At 38.3% G+C, this 25,973-nt stretch overlaps 1 protein-coding gene across 1 annotated transcript in view; it reads right to left on the minus strand.

Moving 5' to 3' along the window:
- eys (eyes shut homolog) overlaps positions 1-23,148 on the minus strand; it is a 251,099-nt gene extending 227,951 nt beyond the window's left edge. Inside the window, 6 exon segments of the mRNA XM_065295946.2 lie at positions 206-320; positions 2,569-2,684; positions 6,179-6,381; positions 14,059-14,079; positions 15,069-15,159; positions 22,378-23,148. Of these exon segments, the coding sequence (XP_065152018.1) occupies positions 206-320; positions 2,569-2,684; positions 6,179-6,381; positions 14,059-14,079; positions 15,069-15,159; positions 22,378-23,148 (1,317 nt within the window).
- Positions 23,149-25,973: the final 2,825 nt, after the last annotated feature.

Consider the following 25,973-nt stretch of genomic DNA (forward strand, 5'->3'; position numbering starts at 1 on the left):
CAAACAGTTTTGTTTAAGCATAGTAGTGCCACAGGAAAATGAATCTTAATTCAAGAATTGATAGATATTTGTACTGAAAACACAACAAAATCACAAAGAAAGTCATTTTTTTTTTGCAGTGCATGATAAATGCATGTTATCTGGCATTTATTTTCTGTATGTTTTACCGTACATGCATAACTAATTAACAAATTTGGTTACTTACATGATATCCTCCGACTAAGTTAAGGCACAATCCCTCATTTAGACAGCTAATACTGAGCTCCTTGCAGAAGTCAATTATCTCCTCACAGTTCTTTCCGGAAAAGCCTCGTCGGCATCTACAAGGAGACGTAAGCGTTAGCCCTCACAAATAATACAAAAATAGACCTGTAATAACAAAAGGCCTACAGAATCTGTTCATACAGCTATGATGTAAGTCTACCGCCGCTGTATTAGATCTCACTTGTCAAGAAGACTATTGTGTTGCACAGTGACATCTGTGTAATATTAAAAGATCTTTTATTAAGTAAACTAATGAGAAACATGTCTGTTAAACGGCCAATCTTCTTCAGAAATAAAGCATACTCTCTTTTTTCTTTGGCCTCTATCAGATCTTTCACTTCCTTCCGCTCTGATAAGACCTCAGTAATATTATTCTGTCACACAAAGCCAAGATCATTCAAATTATTAACAAAGGCTCCCAGGTGACCAAACCCTTTTGCTTTTATCTACACACACACACAATACCAAAGACACATATCCACACATTATTATCACGCTGTAGTCATTTTTACCTACATTTTTCCCTTTCAATCGTTATCTTATCTACCATTTGTCATTTAGTCCGAGGGGCCATCAAATGTATTGATTCAAGAGATCTTTGCTAATAAAAAAGAAAAACTAGAAAGATGAACAGGATCCAGAAGCCCAAGCTTGTGAACTCTTGGTAAGGACAGAATGACTGCAGGAGATCATAACGCTAAAGGAGTCAAGACTGCGAATCTTTCCCTCATTATCGACAGGATTCAGTTCAAAAGCTGTCATAGGGTGCATACCGACCTTACACTGGAAATTTAATGAACACTTCACTGTCCACAGACTGAACTTCTATAATCATATACTAAAAAACAGACATAGATACACAGCAGATACATTTCACTGCAAAAATCTGCGCTATTCAGTGCATTTACTCTAGTGGGCGACTATGTCTATGTTCATCAAATTATTTATTTACAGTAAGTGCGAAGATGTTACTGATGTAACCTTTCAGGCTTGCCTTAACTGCTTTGGCTTGGCTCTTTTGTTTGCTGTCAGCGGTTGATGACTGCCGTGTGTGTTTGTGTCCTGTCGCAAAATACGGGAAACTCCAACACAATGTGAATTGTGTGATTAAGGCCCACACCCTAGAACTCAGAACTGGCCTACATTATGAACATTCACAAAGTGTCAATGCTGGATACATGCATACTTCACACACTAGAAGTCAGTCCCCAAGACATGAAACTCATGAAAGTTTACACTGGAAGCCTGCATGATCCATACTATACATTTAAGAACTTACATGCAAGATATGCAACTCACAAAAGTCAACCCTGGAAGCATGCATACTCCACATCCTAGATTTCAGATGTGGCCTGCAAATGTAAGCTCACAAAAGTAAACTCTGGAAGCATGCATACTCCACACACATTTCAGACCTGACCTTTAAGATGTGGAATTGACAAAAATCAAAGCTGGAAACATGCATACTCCATTTAATTGATTTCAAAACTGACTTGCAAGATGAGAACTCACATATAGGCAATGCAGAAAGCATGCATACTCCATACCATAGATTTCAGAAGTGACCTTCAAGATCTGAAACTCACTAAGGTCAATCATGAAAGCATGCATACTCCACATATTAAAACTCAGACCTGACCTGCAAGATGTGAAACTGACAAAAATCAAAGCTGGAAACATGCATACTCCGTATAATTGATTTCAAAACTGACTTGCAATATGAAAAATCACTAAAAGTCAATGCAGGAAGCATGCATACTCCGTACCATAGATTTCAGAAGTAACCTTCAAGATCTGAAACTCACTAAAGTCAATGCTGAAAGCATGCATACTCCACATATTAAAACTCAGACCTGACCTGCAAGATGTGGAATTGACAAAAATCAAAGCTGAAAACATGCATACTCCATATAATTGATTTCAGAACTGACCTGCAAGATGGGAAATTGCACAATGCTAGTGTTTGCGCTGTTACCTGATTTGCATAATTCCATTAGTAAAATTTGCACAGATAACAAGACTATCAGCGGGCGCAGTTCATTCCTAGTAAATTCTCCAGAAATGTTTCAAAATGTCAGTTTCATCACAAAGTAATTTGTTATTTTAAACATTCATTTGATTACTGACACTATCCGGTTTTAGCATTTCTGAAAGCATTTCATTATAAACAAAGCACTTTCCTAGGCTGGTGAAAGATCAGCCAATGACTCTGAGTCAGAAAATGAATATGCCTTGACCAGAACGAGTGATCCTGTAGACCTGAAGTATAAATCTCTTGCCAAAGTAGACTCAATACATTCTTACCTGCAGTGAAACTGGCCGTTCTGTGCCACACAGGTGCCACCATTGAAACAGGGCAGCGTGCCACACACTTCCGGCTGCTCGCTGCACTCCAGGCCCACACAAATGCATGATGAATTCTGTTTTAACAACCAAAACACACAAAACGACTTTATTACATTGCATTTGGAAAAACAAGATGTCATAAAAGCCCATTACAGATCAACAGAGAGATGGGTGGCACTTCTGCATAACAAAATATATAGTAATTGGAAAGTGAAAGTGACATAACCCAAACTTTGAATGTGTCTTCTGCATTTAACCCGTCTCAGTGAGAAGTAAAAACACACATTGCACAGTTTTGAACAGAGCAAAATTGATGGAAAGGTGCCTTGCTAAAGAGTCCTTTGGTCGTTCCCTGCCAGTCTTGAGAATCAAATAATCCGACCGTACATGCAGAACAGGGTTAGGTTGGGCGTCTGCATCCTTTCAGTGGTAAACAGATTGTAATCTTGAGCAACTTTCTTACAGGACTTAAAAAACTAGCAACCTTAACTAGAAAAGTTTTAATCTGAACAACCCAAGAAAACGCTCATCATGTGAGCATCAGTACGGCAAGAGCAGAAAGAGAGATACAAGAGTCAAGTCATTAGCCGCTCCTGCTCTCCTACTTCCTACAACCCATCCTGACATCAATAATTTTTTCCTTCAAAGATGAGTAATAGAAGCCGAGAACACGATCCCAGATGAAAGAAAAGACGGAGACACCCACTGATATTAGCATTGGTGCAGTAGTGAAGGGGCGTGAAGGATTATTTCATTTTCATACAGATGAGCTCTCTTAGGAGGATGTCTCAGACGCACCAAATCAATGTCAAACAAATCATTTTAACGTGTGGGATTGTGTGTGTTTGTGTGATAAAAGAGAATGAGGTAGTTTATCTTAAATTTCTGTGTTCAGATTTTGTGAGAGTCTGAGCCGGTCAGGTCCATACTCCAGATTTTACTACAGACTGAATGAAGGTCAAACAAGACAATTAGTTTGCCATTGGCCCACTTTCTGCTAAATTCATCTCGGCACATAATGGGAAAACTACAGACGATTGATGGTTTGTGAATAGTGGGCTGTGTAACTGTCTCTTTAGTTCTGTACGTCATAATTCATTATAACAAACACTAATTCGGGCACTGTACAAGCAAAGGCCTCGATCTCCTAAAAATGGGGACACGGATGATTCAATTACCTGTGACACGATTACGAGGCCGTGTGTTAAAACGTAGCCGGTGTTTATCAACAACATTGTTTTATTATGGCACTTTACCAAACAGCTACAACAATGGTGTGTTATAAAGCAATGTAGGCACTTGTCATGCATTTTTCATTAGGTGAAGGAGATAATAAACTGTACAAACATTATGATGCTAAGATGTAGAACAAATACAGGCTCGTAAAAAACTCCAGTAATCAACGTAAACACTTATAAATTATAAAAAAACCTTCTGTAATTTCTAAATAAAACTAAATACCAAAGATTTGTAGTTTTTATTTTATTTTATTCACACTAGGATCAAAACTTACATACAGAATCTTATTTTAAAACAAAAAAAAGTTTGTCTCTATTAAATTAACATTTACACCAATCATCTGATCACTTAATGTGATAGTTTACGCAAAAAATAAAAATTCTGTCATCATTTCCTACATGACTTTCTATATTGTGTTGAACACAAAAGAAGATACTTCAGACAGTACCCATTAACTTCCATAGTAGGAAAAACAAATACTATGGAAGTCAGTAGCTGTTGTTTCAATTACTCTTTAAATTGAACAAAACTGACATTGGGAAATTGAAAATATGGCCAATGGAAACACTTCCAAGAAACACCTCAATTGTTGTCTGCTCACCAGAGGCTTTCCTTGTCAATAATGTTTGGATAATACGCTTAATAATCTCGTTTGATTTAAAATAATCTACTTTTACCTCCAAGAAACATTGCCACTCGTAACTATAAAGGGATTTCTCTGGGATTAATGTTTGGAGACTCTTAAAACATCTTGGTTAAAAATCAGTCGATGTGATGTCTGGAATGACTTATCGCAAGAGGAAAAAATATGTTTCAGTCGCATATCATCGGTTAAATGGACACTCCACTTTTTTAAAATCGGCAGCAAAAAATCTGATCGGAGCATCCCTAATTCTGCGTTTACACCAGCCGCGGTAGAGGCATCAAGCGCAAGTGATTTTAATGTTAAGTCAATGTGAAGACACGTTGATGTGCGTCTTGATGTCTGTATAACAAAAAGCACCATTCGCGCGAATGAGGTGGAATTGCATCTACCGCGCCACACCAAACGCCTCATCCGTGCTCTGGTAGACGCAATTCCACCTCATTCGCGCGAATGGTGCATTTTGCGCGAATTTGCCGCTGACGCCCGAGTTGAAAAATTTTAACTTTGGCAGATTTTAACACCACATTAACCAATCAGGAGCCTGCTTGCTGCTGCGGCGGCAGCCCCGCCCGGAGTCACTCATTCAACATGAAGGAACGCTTAATATTGTCCATGAGCAGTCAACCGGAGCTATACGACAGAAGTTCTTATTTCTATAGAGACAGAAATAAAAAGGACCTCGCTTTGGAAGTGTGTCAGTGAGGACATTGGGCAACCTGGTAAGTTGTAATACACATTTCACTTTTGAGTCACGTGACGTTTATCGACCTGCACCGTTTATTTCCCCCCTATAGTAAGGTTACTAAATACAAACCGGTAACTCTTTAGATAAATGCACAATCAACATCAGCCATCTTGCAAACAGACAACCACTTAGCACTTGCTCCTCCCACAAGAAGCAGATTTTGCCTCTGACGCGTGTCAAATGCTTGTTTTTTTCGCGTGTCTACTTCGCTCTAGATGCACGAATGCATTCAAACTGTTCAAGTGGCAATCTAGACGTAATTTTGACGCCTGAAATGTGGTTGGTGTAAACGCAGCATAATAAAAGGTAAATCGCCAAATTTGAATCAGAAAAGTAAGACAGATTAGACCTAACCAAAATTGTTTGTTGCTCCAACCACTGGTTTTGCAATGCATTTTGGGACACTATTGTTCAAATGCAATTTTGTGGCACTTAAATGTCTTATTTGGCAGTGCATTGAAAACTAATCCTGAGTCACACCCTGAACAAGCGCGGACAGATTTTCCCATACTTCCACTGTGTAAATATGCAACAACTTGCCCAGTCAAAAACTGGTATATGTCAGCACCCATAGACCCGTGGCTAGTACGCCAAAATATAGCACCAATGTGTTCACAGCCACCCGAGTTCGATTTCAATCTCCAAGGTCCATTGCCGATCCCGCTCTCCACCCAAAACTTTCCTGTCTACTCTTCTACAATCCTGTCTAAATAAAGGCACAAAGCCCCCCAAAAAAACTTAACTAAAAAAGCTGTTACATATCCCATAAGTATTCTGCTATCAACAATTATTAATAAATTGTAACCTCCAACATAACACAAAGTAATCTGCTTCAGAAGTTCAAATTAGCATGTGGCATTTCAAATTAATCTCATTCTCCTGAGCAAAAACTGGCATTAGTATTTTTCTTCATAAATAAATAAATAAAAAGGCCTCACAGGTTTGTCCACAGCACAGACTTCATCCAATTGACACCCGTTAGACTTGCAGTAGCTGTCAACATCAGTGGTGGTCTCACAGTTGAAGCCTGTGAAGCCCCCGGGGCATCTGCAAACATATCCATTAACAGTCTCCTCACAGCGACCATCGTTCCTGCACGGGTTCGAATCGCAGAGAAGCCTCTTTTGCTCACAGTAAGCACCTGACATGAAAGAATTTATGGAGAATAAATGAATGCTAAATGATCATAAACTGCAAAGAGTAAAATACATTTCAATTTACACAATGTCAATTTGGTAGACCGTACGTGTCTGTAATCTTAACTGGTTGATGCAAAACTGACTATGGAAGCCAAAAATAAATAAAGATATTTACAGTAGTGATGTTGTGATCTTATTTTCATAATCACCATCATTAAAGGCTTCTTAGTGTTTTACTGCTATACAGTACTACAGTTAACCCAAACATTATGATTAATAAAACAATTTAACCTTCAGTCTTTTACAATGGAATTCACATCATGTCTGAATGGGATTTCATTAGGCAGAAAACTTTAACTACAAACAAATGATTATTTTCTCAGAAACAGCAAAGAACAGAAATTTTACTGAGAAATATTGTGCATGGAAAGCAAACTTATTCCTATGTAAATTGTAAAGCATGCCTTTGATAACCTTGAAACCATTGACAAGCAACCCTATGAACAAAGGTGAAGTGCTTTTAAAATTGCAAATTTGATCTGGACTGAAACATTGTTAAAACATTTGGGATAAAATACACAAAATATATAACACTGTGCCAGTGCAAAAACCTTACATATTGTGCGTTTAACACAGACAGCAACTGTACAGTAGGAGCTGTAAAGAGAAGTATTAAAGTGGGATATAAAATAGTTTCAATTATCATTCTAATCTTTTTTAATAAAACTTTAAATAGTATTTTTAAAATTGAAATACATAAAGGACCTTATTCTTTATCATAACAGCTTATGTTTAGCCTAAAATCATTTTCATAATAGCTATAAACTCCTGGCTGCTTAGAGAAAACAAATGTTCAAACTTTACGACTGTAATGACAGCGGACAATTATCCAGCACATCAACAGTTCATCGAGTCTCAGCGTGGCTCCCTTGGTTCTCATTTGGTCATATGAAAACTAAAGCACATTCAGCCTTCATCTACTTTTCAACTACTGTGTCAGTGTCCAAATTAAATCCCAATCGACCAATAACCCAATCGATTAGACTCCATGAAGTACATGGGTTACAGGTTTCTCCAAAGTATCCATGGGTAAGAACATCAGACCGGATTCGTTCCTCGCAGGTTAAATTTAGACTTGACTATGCAGCACTGTGGGTTCAAGGTGAACATGATTTGATTTTATTCCCTGGTGGCGAGCTGTTTGCTTTTTCTTTCTTCCCCACATGTTCCTCAGCACGAGCTAACTCATTTATCTTTCTTGTTACTCTGTTTTGCTTCCTTTTTGTTGTTGAGTTTTCAAAGCACATTTCTGCGTATTAAGCTCACCAGATGAAGCAAAGGTCATCGCTCCAGAAACTCCCCAACTGCTTTTAAGGACACCTCACAAGGCGTTCGTCTAACCGTACATCTCTCTGTAAAGTTTCTCGGGGATCAACAGCAGAAATTGAATATTAAAAGCTCTTGACGTGATGAAGCTTGAAGCTCAATATTTTCAAATCAAACATCTTCACATGAAGCATTTACAATAGCTGCGTTTTCATTGCAGATTTGCGCAAAACTTTAGCGTTATTTTCTAAATGTTGACATGCGACTGAATGTAGTTTTTCCTCGTTTCAAACATCATGCCGACTGACGTTGGTTGATTTACTAATATCATATCCAAGGCACTAGAATCAGACATAAGAGTGTTATCCAAACATTATTGGCAAGGAAAGCCTCTTATACTTGTGATCAGACATGTATTGAGGTGTTTCTGGGAGGTTTTAGTTCATACTGCGTCATCTTCAAATAATAATTATATGACTGACTTACATTAGGTGACCTGAAAAAGCAAATTAACTGTTTCTATTGCATTTTTGTGATTTACACCTTTTCCAATTTGCCTAAAAAATCACATCATGCAAACCTAAAAACATTTGCTATATGGGAGGATAAAAAAACGTGATTATGCGATTGCATGATTCAAAGCACAATCAGCCAAAGATTTTCTTGCAAAAAAAATATGCGGGGTATGCATGATTTCATAATCCCCGCATTTTTGTAGCAAAAAGTCACATATACCTTTAGCCTAGAAATCTAGACGCACCCTAGCGGCCGCAAAATATATCTGCTGCCAGGGTTTAGTCTAGGCACTCACAATACACTTAACCGGTCCAAAAACCAAAATTTGGTCAGGCCAATCACATCGTGTGTAGCGTCTGTGGGGCGGGCTTAACATGATGACGACAGAGCTGCAACGGTTCCTACTTGAAAACAAAGAATGGCTGCTGCTGCCAGAGGTGGAAGTAACGAATTACAACTACTCACGTTACTGTAATTAAGTAGTTTTTTCGTGTACTTGTACTTTTATGAGTACATTTTTAAGTCTGTAATTTCCCTTGTACTTAAGTACAAATTAAGGTCAGTAATGTACTTCGCTACTTTGAAAATCACATTCGTTACTAAGTACTTGTAGAATTTGAATCAAATTAATATTCAAATCTTTGACAGCATTTGGATATCCAATAGAAATAATTGAGCGTGGGCGGGCCAATAAAAACCCTTGTATTTGAACCGGAAAAAAGCCCGGTCTCTGGAGAGCTATTCAATCGATCCTCGTGCGTCCTTCACTGTGACGTTGTATTTAGTGTTTTAATGTCAAAGAACTTTGGCGTTATGGACGCTGAATTAATTAAAAATTCAGAAGAAATACCGGATGATGTGTGCCCATGGCCGCACCTGGGAGTTGTTCAAACAGAGGAAGGAAAGGAGACAGCGTGTAAATGTAATGCAAACTTTGTTTGCCATCTGCAGTGATTTCGGCTTACAATACTTCAGCCTCTAATCTCAAAAAGCACATTATGGTAAGAAGACTTATAACCATATTATTTGATCGTTTTCGTTTTTAATGTTGGGTAGACCTCACGATAATTTGCCTGAAAACATCACTTGAAACATGTAGGTATGTGACAAAATGACGTAATACGCACGAGCGCTTTGTTCCCACGGCTGTGTTCCTAGCAGGTATTCAGCGCCAGACGCGTTGTTGACTTAGGAAATCTGTCATATCTTTTCTTTGTGAATACCTCTAAAGCCCATATACTAGTGACATAAATTACTTCCTCACGTTGATTCTCACGTTCGAATTTCCAAGATTGCTGTTGTAAGAAGAAAGTTATAAGCGAAGCAAAATTTCTCTCGTGTTTGGCATTGAAATCCTCTATGAAGGCGAGTATTTTTTTGTTTCAAACCAAATTCTTTTGATAGAATATACATTTAACTTGAATTAGGTGAAGTTTGGGATTGATTGTAACATTCGCATGTGCTTTTTTAAGATCCGCAAGTGACGTTGTTGTCAAAAGCAGAATCGCCCATTCAATCATTTTGGCTTCCAAAAATTCTCCGTTTTCATTAATCCGTGCATTATTTTTTAAAGTAATCATACAGAACGAAGGATTAGAATCTCTAGATTACATTATTGGCATAATTTTGTCAAACATATAAATAAATACATGCATGCAACATGCATGCATTTATTGAATTATTATTAATGATAAATAACATAATCATCAATTAATGTATTAATAATATCTGACCATTTAAATTGCTCGCCAGCATTATTATTCAATTAAGAAATATTAAAGAAACAATGAAATGTTTCTTTAATATATAAAAATACAGCTTTTATTTGAGAGGGCTTTGATTTCATATGGAAAGATATGCGTGGATTGATGCTCTCGGTTTCATTAATTAGTGGTTAATCAAAAATAATAACATTTATATATATATATATCTTTTAAAAAGATGTCATCTTAATCTTGGGCTTTTAATTACATACAATGTGGTGTTTGAATTATGCAAATAGACCAAGAAATGAGAAAGTTATGATATTTTAATATGTTTGGTCAAGCGGAAGTTTTTCATAGTTTTATAGTTTTAATTGGGTACAAAAATGCCCCCTAATTTTCGAGTTAAAAAATTCCATATCTTTCTTAATAATTATCCGATTTTAATAATTTAAAAACCATTTTAAAGTTCTTTTTATTATCTATCATATGGTTATAATTATATATGTATTTATATTTTTTGTCACATACCTAAAACATGAGCTTCAGTTACCTAGGTGACGAGCACGTAGACCGTAAAAAAAGATTTAACATTGTAAAATGGTGCTCAAAGTTAAATTTCATGTCATTGTCAACATTGTATTATTCATATTGAATCAGTGTTTTAAGCTTATAATAATAAACAGTCAAATAAGGACTCTTTTATCAAATTAGTCTGTTGCCGCGTCCCACTGGCGTAGCAGTGTAACTGCACTGACAGCCTGTCTAAATTACACATATGTCAGTGCTAAATCATACTGATAACTTTTGAAATATTGTAGTGTACTTTTGGAAAGCTTTCTTGTCCAATAATATTTTTAACTCTTTTCCCCGCCATTGACGAGTTATCTTGTCAATTAAGAAAAAAAAAACATTTGCATAAAACGTGTTTCTGAAGAATTTATGTTAATGTGCAATACCGCGATTGTCCACTAGATAGCGGACTTACCCAATTTATGGATAAACTGAAGCCAAAACGTTATTTACTAATTTTATGTTTGATATTCGTTCTGAATCTGATCTCTAACTAAATTCCTTCACAAAAATGCAATTGTTTCAGCTTTTTGCTAAAAAAAAATGTGTATTTGTAAAGAATAACACCAATATTTAAGAGTTTATAAGCAGGGAAAAAAATAGGATGGAACGGTTTTTCACTTTTTTTATTGTTTGTTTGAAAGTAGAGGGTCTGTTCTTTCATTTGATATATATATTTTTAGAAAAAAAAATTCCTGGAAGGCATTTTGTAAAACTTTTGTGAAAATCATAAAAAATGCTGGCGGGCAACTTTTCGAAAAATGGCTGGCGGGAAATGAGTTAATGTAAAAAAATCTGTTTTTAAATAAAATAACCCAACAAGCTTATTTATATTGTATCATAATTAATTAATAATAATAACATTAGACCATTTTTATAACTTGATAAAAATTATATGAGGAAACAATATGAAATAATATAGCTGCTGTTAAAATCATTTAACATTCTTTAAACAGACAAAATTCCTGTACTATGTGTTTATTCGTATAAAACACAAATTGCCTGTTTTTAATCCATTCATATCTCTGATTTCATTCAATGGATTTAATATTTATTCAATAAATATCACCGGCTAAAAAGTAATTTGTACTTGAGTAGTTTTTAAGAGGGGTACTTTGTACTTTTACTTAAGTACATTTTTAACACCAGTACTTTTACTTGTAATTGAGTATTTTTTTAGCAACTACTTGTACTTGTACTTGAGTACAAATTTTCAGTACTCTTTCCACCTCTGGCTGCTGCTGGCGAACAGCTTTCTTTTGAAGCGGCTTTGGCCGCGACTCTGGAGGACTTAGACTTATGTTTTTCTTTGAGAGAAGAGCAAATAACCCTACTGAAGTCCTTTTTAAGCAAGAAAGATGTGTTTGGAGTTTTGCCGACTGGTTACGGTAACTACGTCACCTTCTTCATTGCTCTGATTGGTCATAGCGCTATCCTATTGCGTGCAGAGGCATTTTGAGGGACAACCTTATATCCCGCCCCTTGCATTGAGCCGTTTGTGTGAAGAGTTGCCAGACCTTACATCTTGATGTAGGTCTGGCTAACCAGGCTAATATACCTTAGCAGAAAGTTGAAAAATGTTGCATTTACTGCACACAAGTGCAGCCATGCCCCCTTTTGCCATGGGAACGTTATGAAGTGACGTAATTACGCGACGTGAACATCATTGAATGAGAACAGGTTTTTGGGGAATCACTTTTTATCTGTTTTCATCCAACCGCAGTTTTTGCAAGTTCCTGCAATTTCATAAAATTGCATAAATATCCTGCATATTCCATCGCATTTTTTATGAAAACGTGCTGCAAGATCAAGGATTTGTGCCCTCAACGATAAAAAAAAAAATATTTTTGCGTTTTTCTGGAAGGACTGAGTTATACTTATTCACAAGATTTAGTGTCTTAAAACGGTCAATCACTTATTGAAACTGGTAAACACTCTTAAAAATATAGGTGCCTAGAATCATTTTACACTTGTTTTAAACAGAAAGGTTCTTCAAATGTTAAAGGTTCTTTATGGAACCACTTGGTTCTTCTATGGTATCAGGAAGCACTTTTATTTTCTAAAGAGTGCACACTGGGACATCAAGATCAACTGACCAACACAAAAGCCAATTCGCCATCAAAGCCACTGAAAAGGCACCTGCTGTATTTGAAATGGTACGGGGTAAGTGAATCGCTAAATTAACAGTGTATCCATAAGGGCATATCCTATTAATTCTGTAACATGCAGATACAAACACCTCTGGCAGCCTGAATAAGGTACACAGGAGAGCCGAATCAAAAGAAAATCTCATTTGAAGAGCCCCATGAGTGCGGCTCATTATTATGTGTGTATAGGACTCTGTTCTGTAAGGGCAGCCGGTACCGGTGCCAGACATTAACTTTCCTATGATTAATGGGGTGACAGTTTGGGTAAAGTCAGAATCAGCTGCTTGCCCCACAGGGGACCCAAACAGTGTAAAACTGAAGACCGGCTACTTTCCAGTTCAGTACAAGGTGCTACAAGAATATGCAGAGAGAAACTGCGCTCATATAAACCTGTTATGGTGCAACAGTTAAATCATTGAGATGTGGTCATTAGAGATCTTAACGGGTCCATTTGGGGCTTTTTTACACCTGCTCACTTCATGCGTTCTGTCTGATCGGATAGCTGTCTGATTGTAGAAAGACCAGGTGTAAATGCCCTTCTGAAACGTTTTCAAAACAGATTTAAATCCGATCGCTCAAACCACTTCAGGAGGTGGTATGGGACACATTTCAGATGTAACTGGACATGTGTAAATACATTTAGTTAATGAAACCACATAAGTCAACCACTCCTCCCAAACGCAAACACGTCACCCAGAAGTTAGCCGGCAAAAAGGCAAACAAACAAAGACGACATGCTCGTTGCTTTATGGAGCGATGACAGCGGGTTAAAAGCTTTTTAGAACCAAAAAGGGAGTGCAATGACAAACTCGAATGACATTAACCTATTAACCTAACCTAAATTATTTCAGATTTCTACTAGTTGTTTTGAGGTTAGGAAGAATCAAAAAATATAATAACCAAATATTTTTCTTTGAACATGAAGCCCATGTTTGCCTACAACAGGTTCCAGTTACACAGAATTAAGTATTATGGTGCAAACAACAAAAAAATTTGATGTCCACATCCAGGTCTTAGGAGGTTAAAGAAAGAAATAAAACTTAGAGAGACATCGGGTGGCTGGTGGTAGGTACATTTTTGTTGAGACAGACCTGCCAATCAATTTTGAATGCACATTTTAGTGGTTACCTTGGTGTCATTGTCAGATAACAAATGAAAATAAATGGAGAAGCGGGGCAAAATTGGAAGGGAGGCCACTGAGTTTTCTGACTGGTGCACGCGGGGATGCAGACTGCACACACCTTGGTGCCGTTTACATTCAGTCGGACTCTGCTTGGTCTTTCTTTCTTTCAAAATGATTTATGCACGGCGGGTTTGAGTAAAAAGTGATTCGGAGATATTTCTTTGGACCCGAAAAGACCTCTAGTGGTCATAGCAAATCTAAAATGTCATTTTTTTATTTCTATTATAAAACCTGTGTTACCTCCAAACATGCCTATCTGAAACCTGAGAGTTGATGTCTGACCTTCAAACCACAGCAAAGGAGCGCTTGAGGACTTGTCTACAGTGACATCTATAAAATTGATTCCTGCACAAAAATAATACTTGGGAGATCTGACTGCTTTCTCTGTCTTTCCTTTCTCGATTTGAACCTCACAAGCGATATCCCGTGAGCCCTGTACCTCCAGTTGAAATTCATCATATTTCTGGACAGTGCTAAATCTGCGTCGGACCAGATAGAAATTTTTCTTCGCTGGCTTAAAAGCTTTGAGCGTGACATTACGGGCCGCTATCTGCTGGAACAAATCGCCGCTACAAGAAAGCCAATTAATCAACAAGCAAGGGCCACCTGGACTTCAGTCTGGAAGCTCTATCATGATGTTATTATCAGAAACACCCAAGGGACGATGAAAGTTTGGTTGCACATCGTGTGCATGTGAGACGCTCATTAGCCCAGCGATGATTTCACAGAAGCAAATGAGAGTCATTACTTTTCAAATGCGAGTCACTGTGGTCTCTTATAAACAGACTGGGAAGGGCAGAAATTGTTTATTTCCATCTCTTTAGGAGAGGAAAGACACCATTCATGAGTTTTATAAACCTGAGAATATCATTCAAATAACGTAATGGAAAAGACTTTGTCCATTTATGCATCACAAATCATTTAAAGGCTTCAATTGTTTCATTTTTCAAATCAGGCACTTATAAAAGACGGCTTAATGTGAGGAGAGATAGGAAAAGCCGTACTCTCAGGTCTGGGTTTGCATAATTACACATCCATTGTGATGGCCCCCGAAATGACCCAGCATTAATCAAATGACTAATTATCAAAACATAATGAGTCAAATGAAGCTAAACAGCAAAAATTAAACATCCATTAGTGGAAAGAAATATGATTTTTCAAAAGTGCATAATTCACTTCTAAAAAAAGACTTTCTAGAAGCCTGATCTTCTGATATATGAGGATTGTACTCGCCTGCAGACACTCGCATTTGTAGGAAGTTGATGATATTTGTTGACAAGTTCCTTTCTTGCATCTTTTGCTGCAGTTCTGATGTCCAATGATTTCAGAGCACTGACACCTATGGTGTAAACATTGACATATTGTCCTATTCTGTAAAATGCTGCACTACACGCTAAACCATACAGCATTGGGTAAAAAGAGACAAACCCAGTAGGTGGGGTAAATTATCTAGGGATGCACAATCTTGCACATCTAAACTCAACAGAGAACTTTCCTGCACCTCGTCCATTTATCAGTCTCTTAGAAATACAAGGTGTGTGAAATGCATGTATCTCACAGTGAATGCGTGAGACTCGAGAGCCCTGCGAATGTAAGGTACTGTTGTTTCTCCACGATTAACTTGTCCTTTGCAGACATTGCAGATTGCAATCTTAATGTCCTCCGCACAGATTTCGAAATACTTTCACACAAAAGAGATGTTTGCGAATTATAAAAAATGTAGTCTGTGCACGTGGGCGCACTTTCGGAAAAATATTCAGTGTGTGCGAGTGCTAGCGGCATGGTTTCCTTTGGGTCCGGTGACAACTTGGAGATGATGTCATCCTCTGAGGAGTTAGAGGATTGGGCGGCTTCGGATGACGACGCCCACGCCGCCGCCGCTGAGGAACCAACCGAGTCGCGTCCTCACGACTCTGAGCTCATCTGCATCCTGACACAAGCTACAGCAGAGCTCAACATTCAGTGGTCGCCGCCGTCAGAGCCTTAACTCAGCCGGCTGGATGAGTGATTTCTGCAGCCCGGGCGCCTTCAATCATCCCGCCAACGGCAGGCGCCATTCTTTCCAGAGGTTCACCAAGAGCTCACCAAATCCTGGCGTGCTCCCCACTCCACCCGAGCTCAGAGCGCCGTCTCCCACGTCCTCTCTGTAGTGGACGGCGCCGACGAACACGGCTACACAAAGATGCCGCCGCTCAAAGAAACTGTCGCCGCCCATCTCTGCCCGTCTTCAGCCGGTGGATGGAGAGCGAAGATGAACCATCCGTCAAAGCCCTGCCGTCTGACATCAACCCTGGCGTCAAAATCTTACACCGCCAACGGCCACGCCGCATCCGCTCTCCATACGATGGCAGAGCTGCAGGTATACCAGGCAAAACTCCTCCGTGACATGGACGAGGCAGGCCCGGACCCGTCGACCTTCAAAGACCTGCGCAGCGCGACTGATTTGGCCCTTCGCGCTACTAAAGTCGCCACTCAGGCTGTAGGAAGAGCCATGGCCAGCCTGGTTGTTCTGGAGAGACATCTGTGGCTGAACTTGACGGAGATCAAGGATACGGATCGGGTTGCCCTTCTTGACTCGCCCGTGTCGCCGTCGGGGCTCTTCGGCTCTGCTGTGGAGGGGTTCACCCAGCGCTTCACTGAGGCACAGAAATCGTCGCAAGCCATGCGGCATTTCCTACCAAAACGATCTGCCTCAGCGTCTGAGACCGGCCACCCAAAACCGCCGCCAGCTCAGCGCCCTAAGCCAGCACCAGCTCAACCCCAGCAGAGAGCTGAACCGGAGGTCAAGCGCCAGCGTCCTGCACGACCGGCTGGCCCACCTCGACGCCGCGGTCCCCGTCCCCGGATCACGCTGGACCCGACGCCGGCGCCGCCTCCCTGAAGAGAGTCTGAGGAGGAAAAGAGGCTCTGGTCCCGCTTCGGCCGGCCTGCCCTCGAAAGTTCTGCGTGTTTCAGTGCCCTCGGGCTCATGCTACCTATTAATAAATCATGCACAGCTCGCGGCGCGCTCAGGGAACCCGCCGTCTCGTGCTCTATTATATATGCATCATGGTGCGTTTAGAAACTTCACTGTATGCTGTATAACTGTCTCATATATGGTGCTTACACTTACGCTCGCTAGAGCTATGTATACGCTGGGTTAGGGCCACATGCAGTGTCTCTCCGGTAAGGGCACCTCAGTCCGTTATGTATGCACGGCGGGATGGGATTACGTTCCCCCATAGCGTCAGCAAACTGACGCAATGCGAAGTGAACCGTATTGAAAGGGAACGCTTAGGTTACTCACGTAACCCCGGTTCCCTGAAATAACGGGAACGAAGCATTGCGTCACTGGCCGTGCTACAAACGTCTACGCAGCGAGTGTTATTCGGCTGCGCGCTTCAGTCGAATAATAATGAGCTCTTGACGTATTTCCCCGGCTTATATAGGGACGTGTGCCACGCCCCGGGCGGGCTCAAACGTCATTGGTCTGTATTTTCTACAACAGACGTTAACCAATAGGCTTCAATTGCGGAGTAAACAGGAGTTTCCCCCATAGCGTCAGCAAACTGACGCAATGCTTCGTTCCCGTTATTTCAGGGAACCGGGGTTACGTGAGTAACCTAAGCGTTTTCCACACGTGCATCTCCAACACATATTATACTCCCTTTTCTAAGGGAGAAACGTATTGATCTCTTGCAAAGACAATGCCCATGCACAGCACAATTACAATACCACACTGCATGGTACAGTGTTGTGCATAGGCATTGTGCAATGCATGTGCTCCTGTATAGCTCAGTGGTAAAGCATTGCGTTAGCAATGCAAAATGTTGTGGGTTCAAACACAGGAAACACGCTTAAGAATGTGTATCTTGCAATGCACTAAAAGCATTTTCCAAATGCATAAATGTTAATGTTTAAAGTGGTGAATTCAGAATTTTCTATCTACATGTAATATGAGGTATCTTTACCATTTAGTGATAACCCCTGGGTCTCACAAATATGTAGGATTTAGTGCATAAATGCTAAACACTAATATGCATTTTAGTGTTTCGCATTCATTTAAAGGGATAGTTCACCCAAAAATAAAAAAAATCAAGGTTATCATTTACTCATGTCTTTGAAACCCAATGTCTTTCCTTGTTTTTCAGAAACACATGTTTTTATTTTAAAGTGTTTTCTATCATTCAGTGAACATTCTCTGTGTCTTTAAAATAATGTGTAACAACTGAAACAACAGTGATATATACAACAAGAAAGTAGAATAGCAAAATAGATGACAAAAACCAGAAAACCCCACATGACAAATAATAATAATAAAAAAACATTTGGGTTCTGAGGAACAACAAAAGACATTAAGGTTTCAAACAACATGAGAGTGAGTAAATAATGACAAAGTTTGAATTTTGGGGTGAAAATCCCATTCAGCCAATTCAAATCATATCAAAACACAAAACTTGTCCAAATTCTCATGCCCACCTTAAATGCAAACCTTGAAATGCCCACCTTGAAACTTTGAAATGCAAAATTACTTTAAACAGTTAATTCGGTGATTATTGGATCATTATGTCAAGGCAGAAAAAGCACTAAATTTAGGCATCATGTTACCAACGCACCACAAGATATTTTGGTCATTCTTTTCTCATGAAATTAATATCACATTTAATTCTTAAAGCTTTTTTTACCTTAAAATAATGTTTCCAAAAAAGTTTCAGTGGTTCATCCACTCAAAACAGGGTGAATGGCACTTTCACATTCACTTTGCAGCCCTCTATCGGCCAAAACCGCACTAAAGAAGTTTCCAACCGCCGGGTAGTGGTCCTGTAGTTCGAGTGAAAACTACAAAAACTTGCTTTACGGCAGACCTACAATCCAATCAGAGCCAGCTATGCTGCAGTATTTACGACAGTGCTAATGAACAATTACGCTTCTAACCTGTAGGGGGAGCAAAGAGCAATAAGTCTTTAGTGTTGCTTTAACAATTGCAGATAGTACTGCTGTTTTGTGATTATTTGTCCATGTTATTTACATGCCTAGACCAGTGTTGTTTTAAACTGAGGTTAGATTTAGGCTTGACCTAATGTACTAACTACAGTAACTAACCTAACCCTAAAACAAATTTGTCCATTAAGCAAAGGAATCTATTTAAATGACAAATCTTTCTTTATCATCTCAATTTCTATCCTCTCCTAAGTCTGACTGTGATAGCATTGGCCTAGTTATGATAACACGATACCCAGCGGTCTCCAAGGAACCGCCTCCAGAGCTTCCAACAGAAGCCCTATGAATAATTCAGCAGACATAAAAAACAAACCACATTAGCTAGTATGACAACATTACACCATTCAGAATACTCAACTCTCTTTGGTGCTCACCGGGAGACCAGTGTTTAAACAACGTTTGGATGACGATTTTATTGACAAGCAGGGCAGGACAGGGAAAATAACATTTGGATCGGAATTAAATGGTTAGAGGAGGAAAACTATAAAGTATCAAGCAATTAGGAATGTTTTCAGGTGCAACAAAAAACATTTGAGAATAATTATAATGATTGGGGAGGGTAAGAGAGAGTGGGAAAAATCATCTTAAAAACTGCTATTTAAATAAATGGCCCATGGGAGAGATGATTTTGAAGTAATTGCACGGTGCTAAATGTAGAGGGCCTGCAATTATGATAGATAAATAATAAATAAGTGTTTTTAAGTTAACTGAGTTTTTATTATTAGATGGACGCAGGCACCCATTAAACCTCTTCCTGTTCACCATGATTGAAGATGCTTTATGGATTCATAATGGACTCGTAATATTTAAAGACCAATTCAACCAAAAGTAAAAGTTTGTCATCATTCACTCACTCGGTTTTCCTCACAAAAAGAGATGGTAGGCATGGAAACCAACTAAAAAGCATCATTTGATTATTTCAAAACTATTTTAAATATATTTTGTGTTACCGTATAGACAGCATACAGTAGCTGGTAGAGCATCGCATTAGCAGTGCAAAATATCACATGTTCAATGAATAGCTTGTTGGTTTAACTTAATAAAATGATGACACCTATAATCGAGAACATAATCCAACACTTTTTTGTGTTGAGCTAACTAACTTGATCTTGTGGTGGACAATTTTTTAATAATAATGAATGGTGCACTGCAAAAAAACGATCGTCTTACTTAATATTTATGTCTTTTTTCAGTACAAATATCTAATACAAAAATTCTTAAAGAACAACTATTGTCCAACTCACGATTTTACATTTCGTTTGGTGTGTAAATGTGTATTAGTTCATGTTAATGATATGCAAAAGGTACCCAAAGTCATCAATAATGCAAGTAATTGTCTTCAACGTAAATCTCTTTTATTGGACTACAACAAACACACGGATTGTAGGCAACAGTTTACTTCCTGGGATTGTTGATGTAGTAAAGACCAACATTATCATAATTCATCCCGCTTCAGACTCAAAGCCAGTAAGTTAACTCCTGTTAGCAACCGAATATTTCAAACATGGTAAGGAGCGTCACATTTCCGGCTGACGTCAGAGGTATTCAGGCCAATCACAACGTACAGATTAGCTGGCCAATCAGGGACACAACGCTTTCCAAATCCGTGCGTTTCAGGATAAGAGTAAAATCTGAAGCTACAAAAATGTTCGCTATGTGGAAAATAATGTGTTTTTAACCATAAACCACACAAACACATTGTATTAAACAAAATATACAAATAACATTTTTGTTAAGCAATGAAATACGTGCTCTTTAAAACAAGATGGATTTTCTTGATGAGCTAAATGACCTTATTTTCTTAGGTTCCTGTTTTAAGAATTTAATGGTATGAATGTGCTCGTCCTGAACCTAAGTGAAACACTCAAACATCACTATAGTAACCCCCAAAAACAAACAATAAAAATGTCCCCATAAGTTTAAAAAAAAAAAAAAAACACAAAGTTTAGTCCTTAAATTAACATTTACTCTCTTCATTTGTTAGGAGAAAAAATCATGCTGGGAACTTATGTTTCAGTCAGTCAACAAAAATGATTGATTTTTACTTAATTAAGTAAACTGTGCAAGCAGTTACACTTCTTAACCAAGTTAAGTATTTAAAAAAAGATAAGATTAAGTTGAAACAGCCTTAACTATGAGCCCCGTTTGTGGACAAATGTAAAGCGAATGCCGCAAGAGAGAGACAAAATCCACGAAAGAGAACGAGTCTGTGCGCGTGAAAGAGACAAAATGCACGAAAGAGAACGAGTCTGTGCGCGTGAAAGAGACAAAATCCACAAAAGAGCCGAGTCTGCCCGCACAAGAGAGAGAGAGAGAGAGAGAGAAAGAGCCAAAATGTGTTTGCGCAAAACAGAGCGAGTTTACGCAAGAGAAGGATACCTAAATACATGAAACACCTTTACCTATTACCACTATGTCGACTGATATCTCATACTGAATTAAATAAATCCATTGTGTGCTTTTGTACTCATTAACCAGAAATGAACCTAAAAAATAATACCATCTCATAATCACTGCATTGTCTTGTTGAAAATCATCATTAGCCAACAAACTTCCTCGGCATTACATATACAGATTTCATGTTTTCAGTCTCTGTTTCCTTTACTATTAACTATGCGTCTCGTATGACTGAGGAATTATGGTTTTACTTACATGTTGTTTTATATTATGTAAATGTATTTTTTAATAATAAATTTACTTTAATAATAAAGTAAATGTATGTTTTAATAATGCATAATTTAATTTGTGTTTCCGGCAAAGGCAAATCCTGCACACAACATTAAAACTACAATGAAAGATGGGAAAAAACCAATGTAATAAAAGTATTTGTAGGAAATAGATTTTAGAACAAATATAAAAAATTGGCAAAAAATTGGCTGCACCTAACTTTTGTCCTGGTGCACCTAAGAAAACACCAGCGCAATAGGCGCACCAGTGCAAAAAGTTAGTGTCGAGTCCTGAGTGTGTAACATTAAACTATACTACTTCAGCAAAACCAACAACCTTCAATTTTTTTTTTTTTTATTGCAGGGAATACTAATAAAAAATGTAAACCTTCTTAAAGTCGCTTTTAATGAAATGTAAATGTACTTTATGACAGCCTTGTGTGTGAAATGGAGCAACATTTGAGCTGTTGACACATGGGAATGTCCCTCTCATGATCCTCTATCATTTGAGACAACAGCCAGTGGTGTTTAACACTAATGTCATATCTGACACGATGCAAGTAATGGTGTCATTTTGTTGAACATTACATAAGCATGAGATTTAAAAGCTCTAGCAAAATTATCACAGAAAAATGCTATAAATTTTGCATTATTCCTCCCACAAAAAGCTATCGCACTGTGCACAAATGTATGCAATTCTTTCATGAGGCTTTTTGAAGCTTGGCAGTAAAATGCAATTCACTTAATATTATTTGGGACAAAAAAAGCGTTTTGCCTAAAATCACAATTTACATAAGAAACAACATTATACAGGCTTAGAATGAGAAGAACTAAATGATGGACACATTGTAATTTTTGGTTAAACTATTCCTTTAAGCAGCCCAAACTATATATACTAAACAACAAACACCTAAAACTCCTCACCTGTGAATTGGGCAGGACAAAGACATTCATAAGGAGGGATATTCGTGTAGGCCGTTCGTCTGCTCAAACAGGTGCCTCCATTTAAGCACGGCTCTTTGTGGCATCCATTAAAATTTTCACAATAGCGTCCTGAGTAACGCTCCCGGCACTGACAGCTGTATGTATCATCACTGAACGTAGCTCTGCATTTACCGTTTCCAGAACACAGGCGGAGGAGAGGTGAGCTTCTGCAACATTGAGGTTTGACAAGAACGGCGACACGCAGGCCGAGTCTGCACAGATGACTGCTGCCTCTGCGTACAACTGTGAAATAATTCATCCCGGACGTCAGCCATTTTGGATCTACCTTCCGAGTACCATTCATATCGCTGGCAAACACCACCTGATCCTTTCGTGGCTCTAAAACCGAGCAGTTGTCAAACTCCTCTTTGGATGCATTGATCAGATAGACACCGAGTCGCTCTAGCGCTCCGTCGAGAGACACGGACATTACATCTCCAAGTTGAAGCTCCAGTGGGCACAGCTGAGGGAAGCGGTATGACCCGGTTGTCCACCAGAATCTGTCCATCTTCCAGCACTGAGTGAAGTTGCTGCAGGTCTCCTCAGTGGGGGTCCACCTCACGCTGATGTTTTCTGGCAGGTTGTGCCACTCATGTGATGCAGCCCTACGGCAGGTTGCATGGCTATAGATGGTGCCACCCATGAAACAGCTGAGCAGAAAGAAACTGATAAGCAGCTCTCGCTCACTCATCTTCACTCTCATCTGTATCTTTATTTGATTATTTGCAGAGTTTCTAGAAGAAGTGTCTTCTTGATAAGCAAAGGTGAAGATGTCTGTAAGCAAAGATGTTTAAATATGTAAGTAAATGTATGTTTTAATAATGCAGAAGTCCTATGAATTCTTTATAATTTTGGCATTCAGCAAAAACTTGTTAGTAAGTGATTAACCAACATAGTTAAGCTAGTTAGGAGAAACCAGGGCCGGTATCCTAAAAGCTTTTTAGAATCCTACAGTATCTGAATGTTACTAATTTATAATAAAAATGTCTATGTAGGAGCCTTAGCTTAAAAGCGATTCAGGACTAATCTGCGAGTAACTCTGAGCAAGGAAAATACAAAAACTTTTATCTTCACGTTTCCCTCTACACATTTTCTCTGCTGCTAAAGAAACTCTTAAGCCTTTTAAAAGTCCTTTTCAATACTCCGAACAATTCTGGACATTAAGACCTCTTTTAAGGGTTAAATGCTTAGATGCTTTCTAAATTACTTCCTTTTTTACTAGGATCTTTTCTTTAATCCTAAGAGGAAACCAAAGTTTTTATAAGAATACAGGCCCTGGTGTGGATGCAGTCAAACCAACATTGTAATGCATAGAATCCCTACAAAACCAACATATCCTCTAACCCATACGATTGCTTTGGTCGTTTGTCCATTTCACCAAATACGACCAATAGATGCATTTATTAAATCAGCGCCTCTAACGGCAGCAGGTTAAACTTAATATATTAGGGAATTAAATGATATTTAGGGGTATTATTTTGCTATGATGACATGTACACAGGGATAACATTTTCAATTTAAACTGCCAGGATTAATTGTAGTTTATTACACATGGCAATATTAAGGCATTTAGAGCATGACATACCCATTTATTTATTATATGATATAAACACAGCATACAAGACAGTCACAACTTTTTAAAAATTAACTTTTTTATTTGAAGAAAAGATGCAAAAGTGATTACAATCAGCTGTAGATATCAGATCCGGTGTACACTGATTCAAAAACTGCCGCAATGATACGTCATTTATGATTGTGAAAAGGCATTGGCTCTCGTGTGTCTTGTGACCGATCGCATCATTACGTTAGCTAAGAATGTGAAGCGCTATTGGCTCTTGTGACCGACAACGTCATGCTGATTTATGTTTGAATGAGATCTGGTTTTATTCTTCATATAAAGTAATCGTATGGCTTCAGTTCACAAGGTTTGTAATACTTTTATACTGTTTTATGAAATAAATACCTGACTGTACTTTTACTTGCCTGTTGTGTTTTATATGGTTGAGAAGTGGTTGGGTTTATGGTAAGGGTGGGGGGGGTTAGATGCTTCAAAATATCTTTAAAACCATAAATGTTTATGAAACCGTTTCTACATTTACACATTCATAAAATGAACTGTGTGTAATCTGATGTATAAGGCAAAAACCTTAAAATGTAACAACAGATAATTATAGTGTATTTATAAGCTACTGCCGCTAGAGGACACTAATGCCTTAATCCGTCACTTTACGTCATAATAAGGTGCTTGCACAAACGACTTATGAGGTCGTTACTTTTTTGGAGGACAGTCTCAACAAAACATGTGTTGGTCTTTTCTGCAAGAACAATGCAAAAATAGCATAATTTCTGTGATTACAATCTTTAAAAATTCATTAGAAAACAGAAATGTTCTTTCTTTGGTGTATTTTCTAGCATTAAGTTTTAGCTATAGTTCCTGTGGAGCAATAAAAGGCTAGCAGACCCAGATAAATAATATAAACTCAAACTGAGAAAACCTCCAGCAAGTGTGGCATACATTGAGCATTTCAAGCTGAAAGCATGGATTCAGGGCTCCTTCAGAAAGCCAGGGATTTATGGTACGGTCTGGCATGGCCGTGCCTCTGGGGATTCAGCTTTAGTGATATGGCCACAGATCTTTGCTCTACCTGCCTGCATGAAGCTAGTCAAACTAATGAGCAGTCACATTTGACTCTCCTATCTGCTGTGCTCTCAATCTTCACCTGCTTGCCTGGAAAAAAACATTGCCCTCAAATTTCTCACCACGAGTGGCAAAGAGGGCAGAAAGTGTGGCTGTGAGACCTGGAGGTTTCTGTTTGACCTGCCTGACAGCCTGTGTTTTTTTCTGCTGGCCTGTTTTCTTTAACCTGTTTCCCTACAGTCCAAAACTTTTATTAACAACAAACTGTGTTTCTTTACTACAAATTTAACGGGATTTCATTAAGCATTATTAGTGATATACTTAAGGGTACCCTGACTATAAATGCATGTATGGTGCACTCTTAGAAAGGATGTGTTAATATTTTACACATCTTTGTGCGTTAAGCTTTTAACACATTATGTGTAATTTTAACACATTATGTGTCATTTTGTGTTGATTTTGTGTTAATATATAACACAAGTTGTTTTAAAAGTAACACAAAATGTGTTGTTTCAATAATAACACAGTGATGGGTGAATTCTGGGACAACGCATTTAGTGTGTCGTCCCACAATCAACACTAATGTGTTGTTTTTAACACATTCGTTCTAAGAGTGTGTAATAGATTAACATTGGCTATATAAATGTAAAATAAAAACAGTACAAATGTTATTGTTTTAATAAACTGTAAAAAAATCTTTTCACCAGAGGTCACAATTTTCTTTACATCACAATACAAGACTTTAAAAGCTTTCAATGAAAAGCTGTTCTATTAACACTTTAGCAATGGAAACAAATCTTCAATCAGCAGAAATGATGTGAAGCAGAAGATGAGAGTTATAAATGCACACAGACATTAGGTTGCGCTATGTGGTCTTG

The sequence above is a fragment of the Paramisgurnus dabryanus genome, chromosome 20, assembly GCF_030506205.2.
Source record: "Paramisgurnus dabryanus chromosome 20, PD_genome_1.1, whole genome shotgun sequence".
NCBI lineage: Eukaryota > Metazoa > Chordata > Actinopteri > Cypriniformes > Cobitidae > Paramisgurnus > Paramisgurnus dabryanus.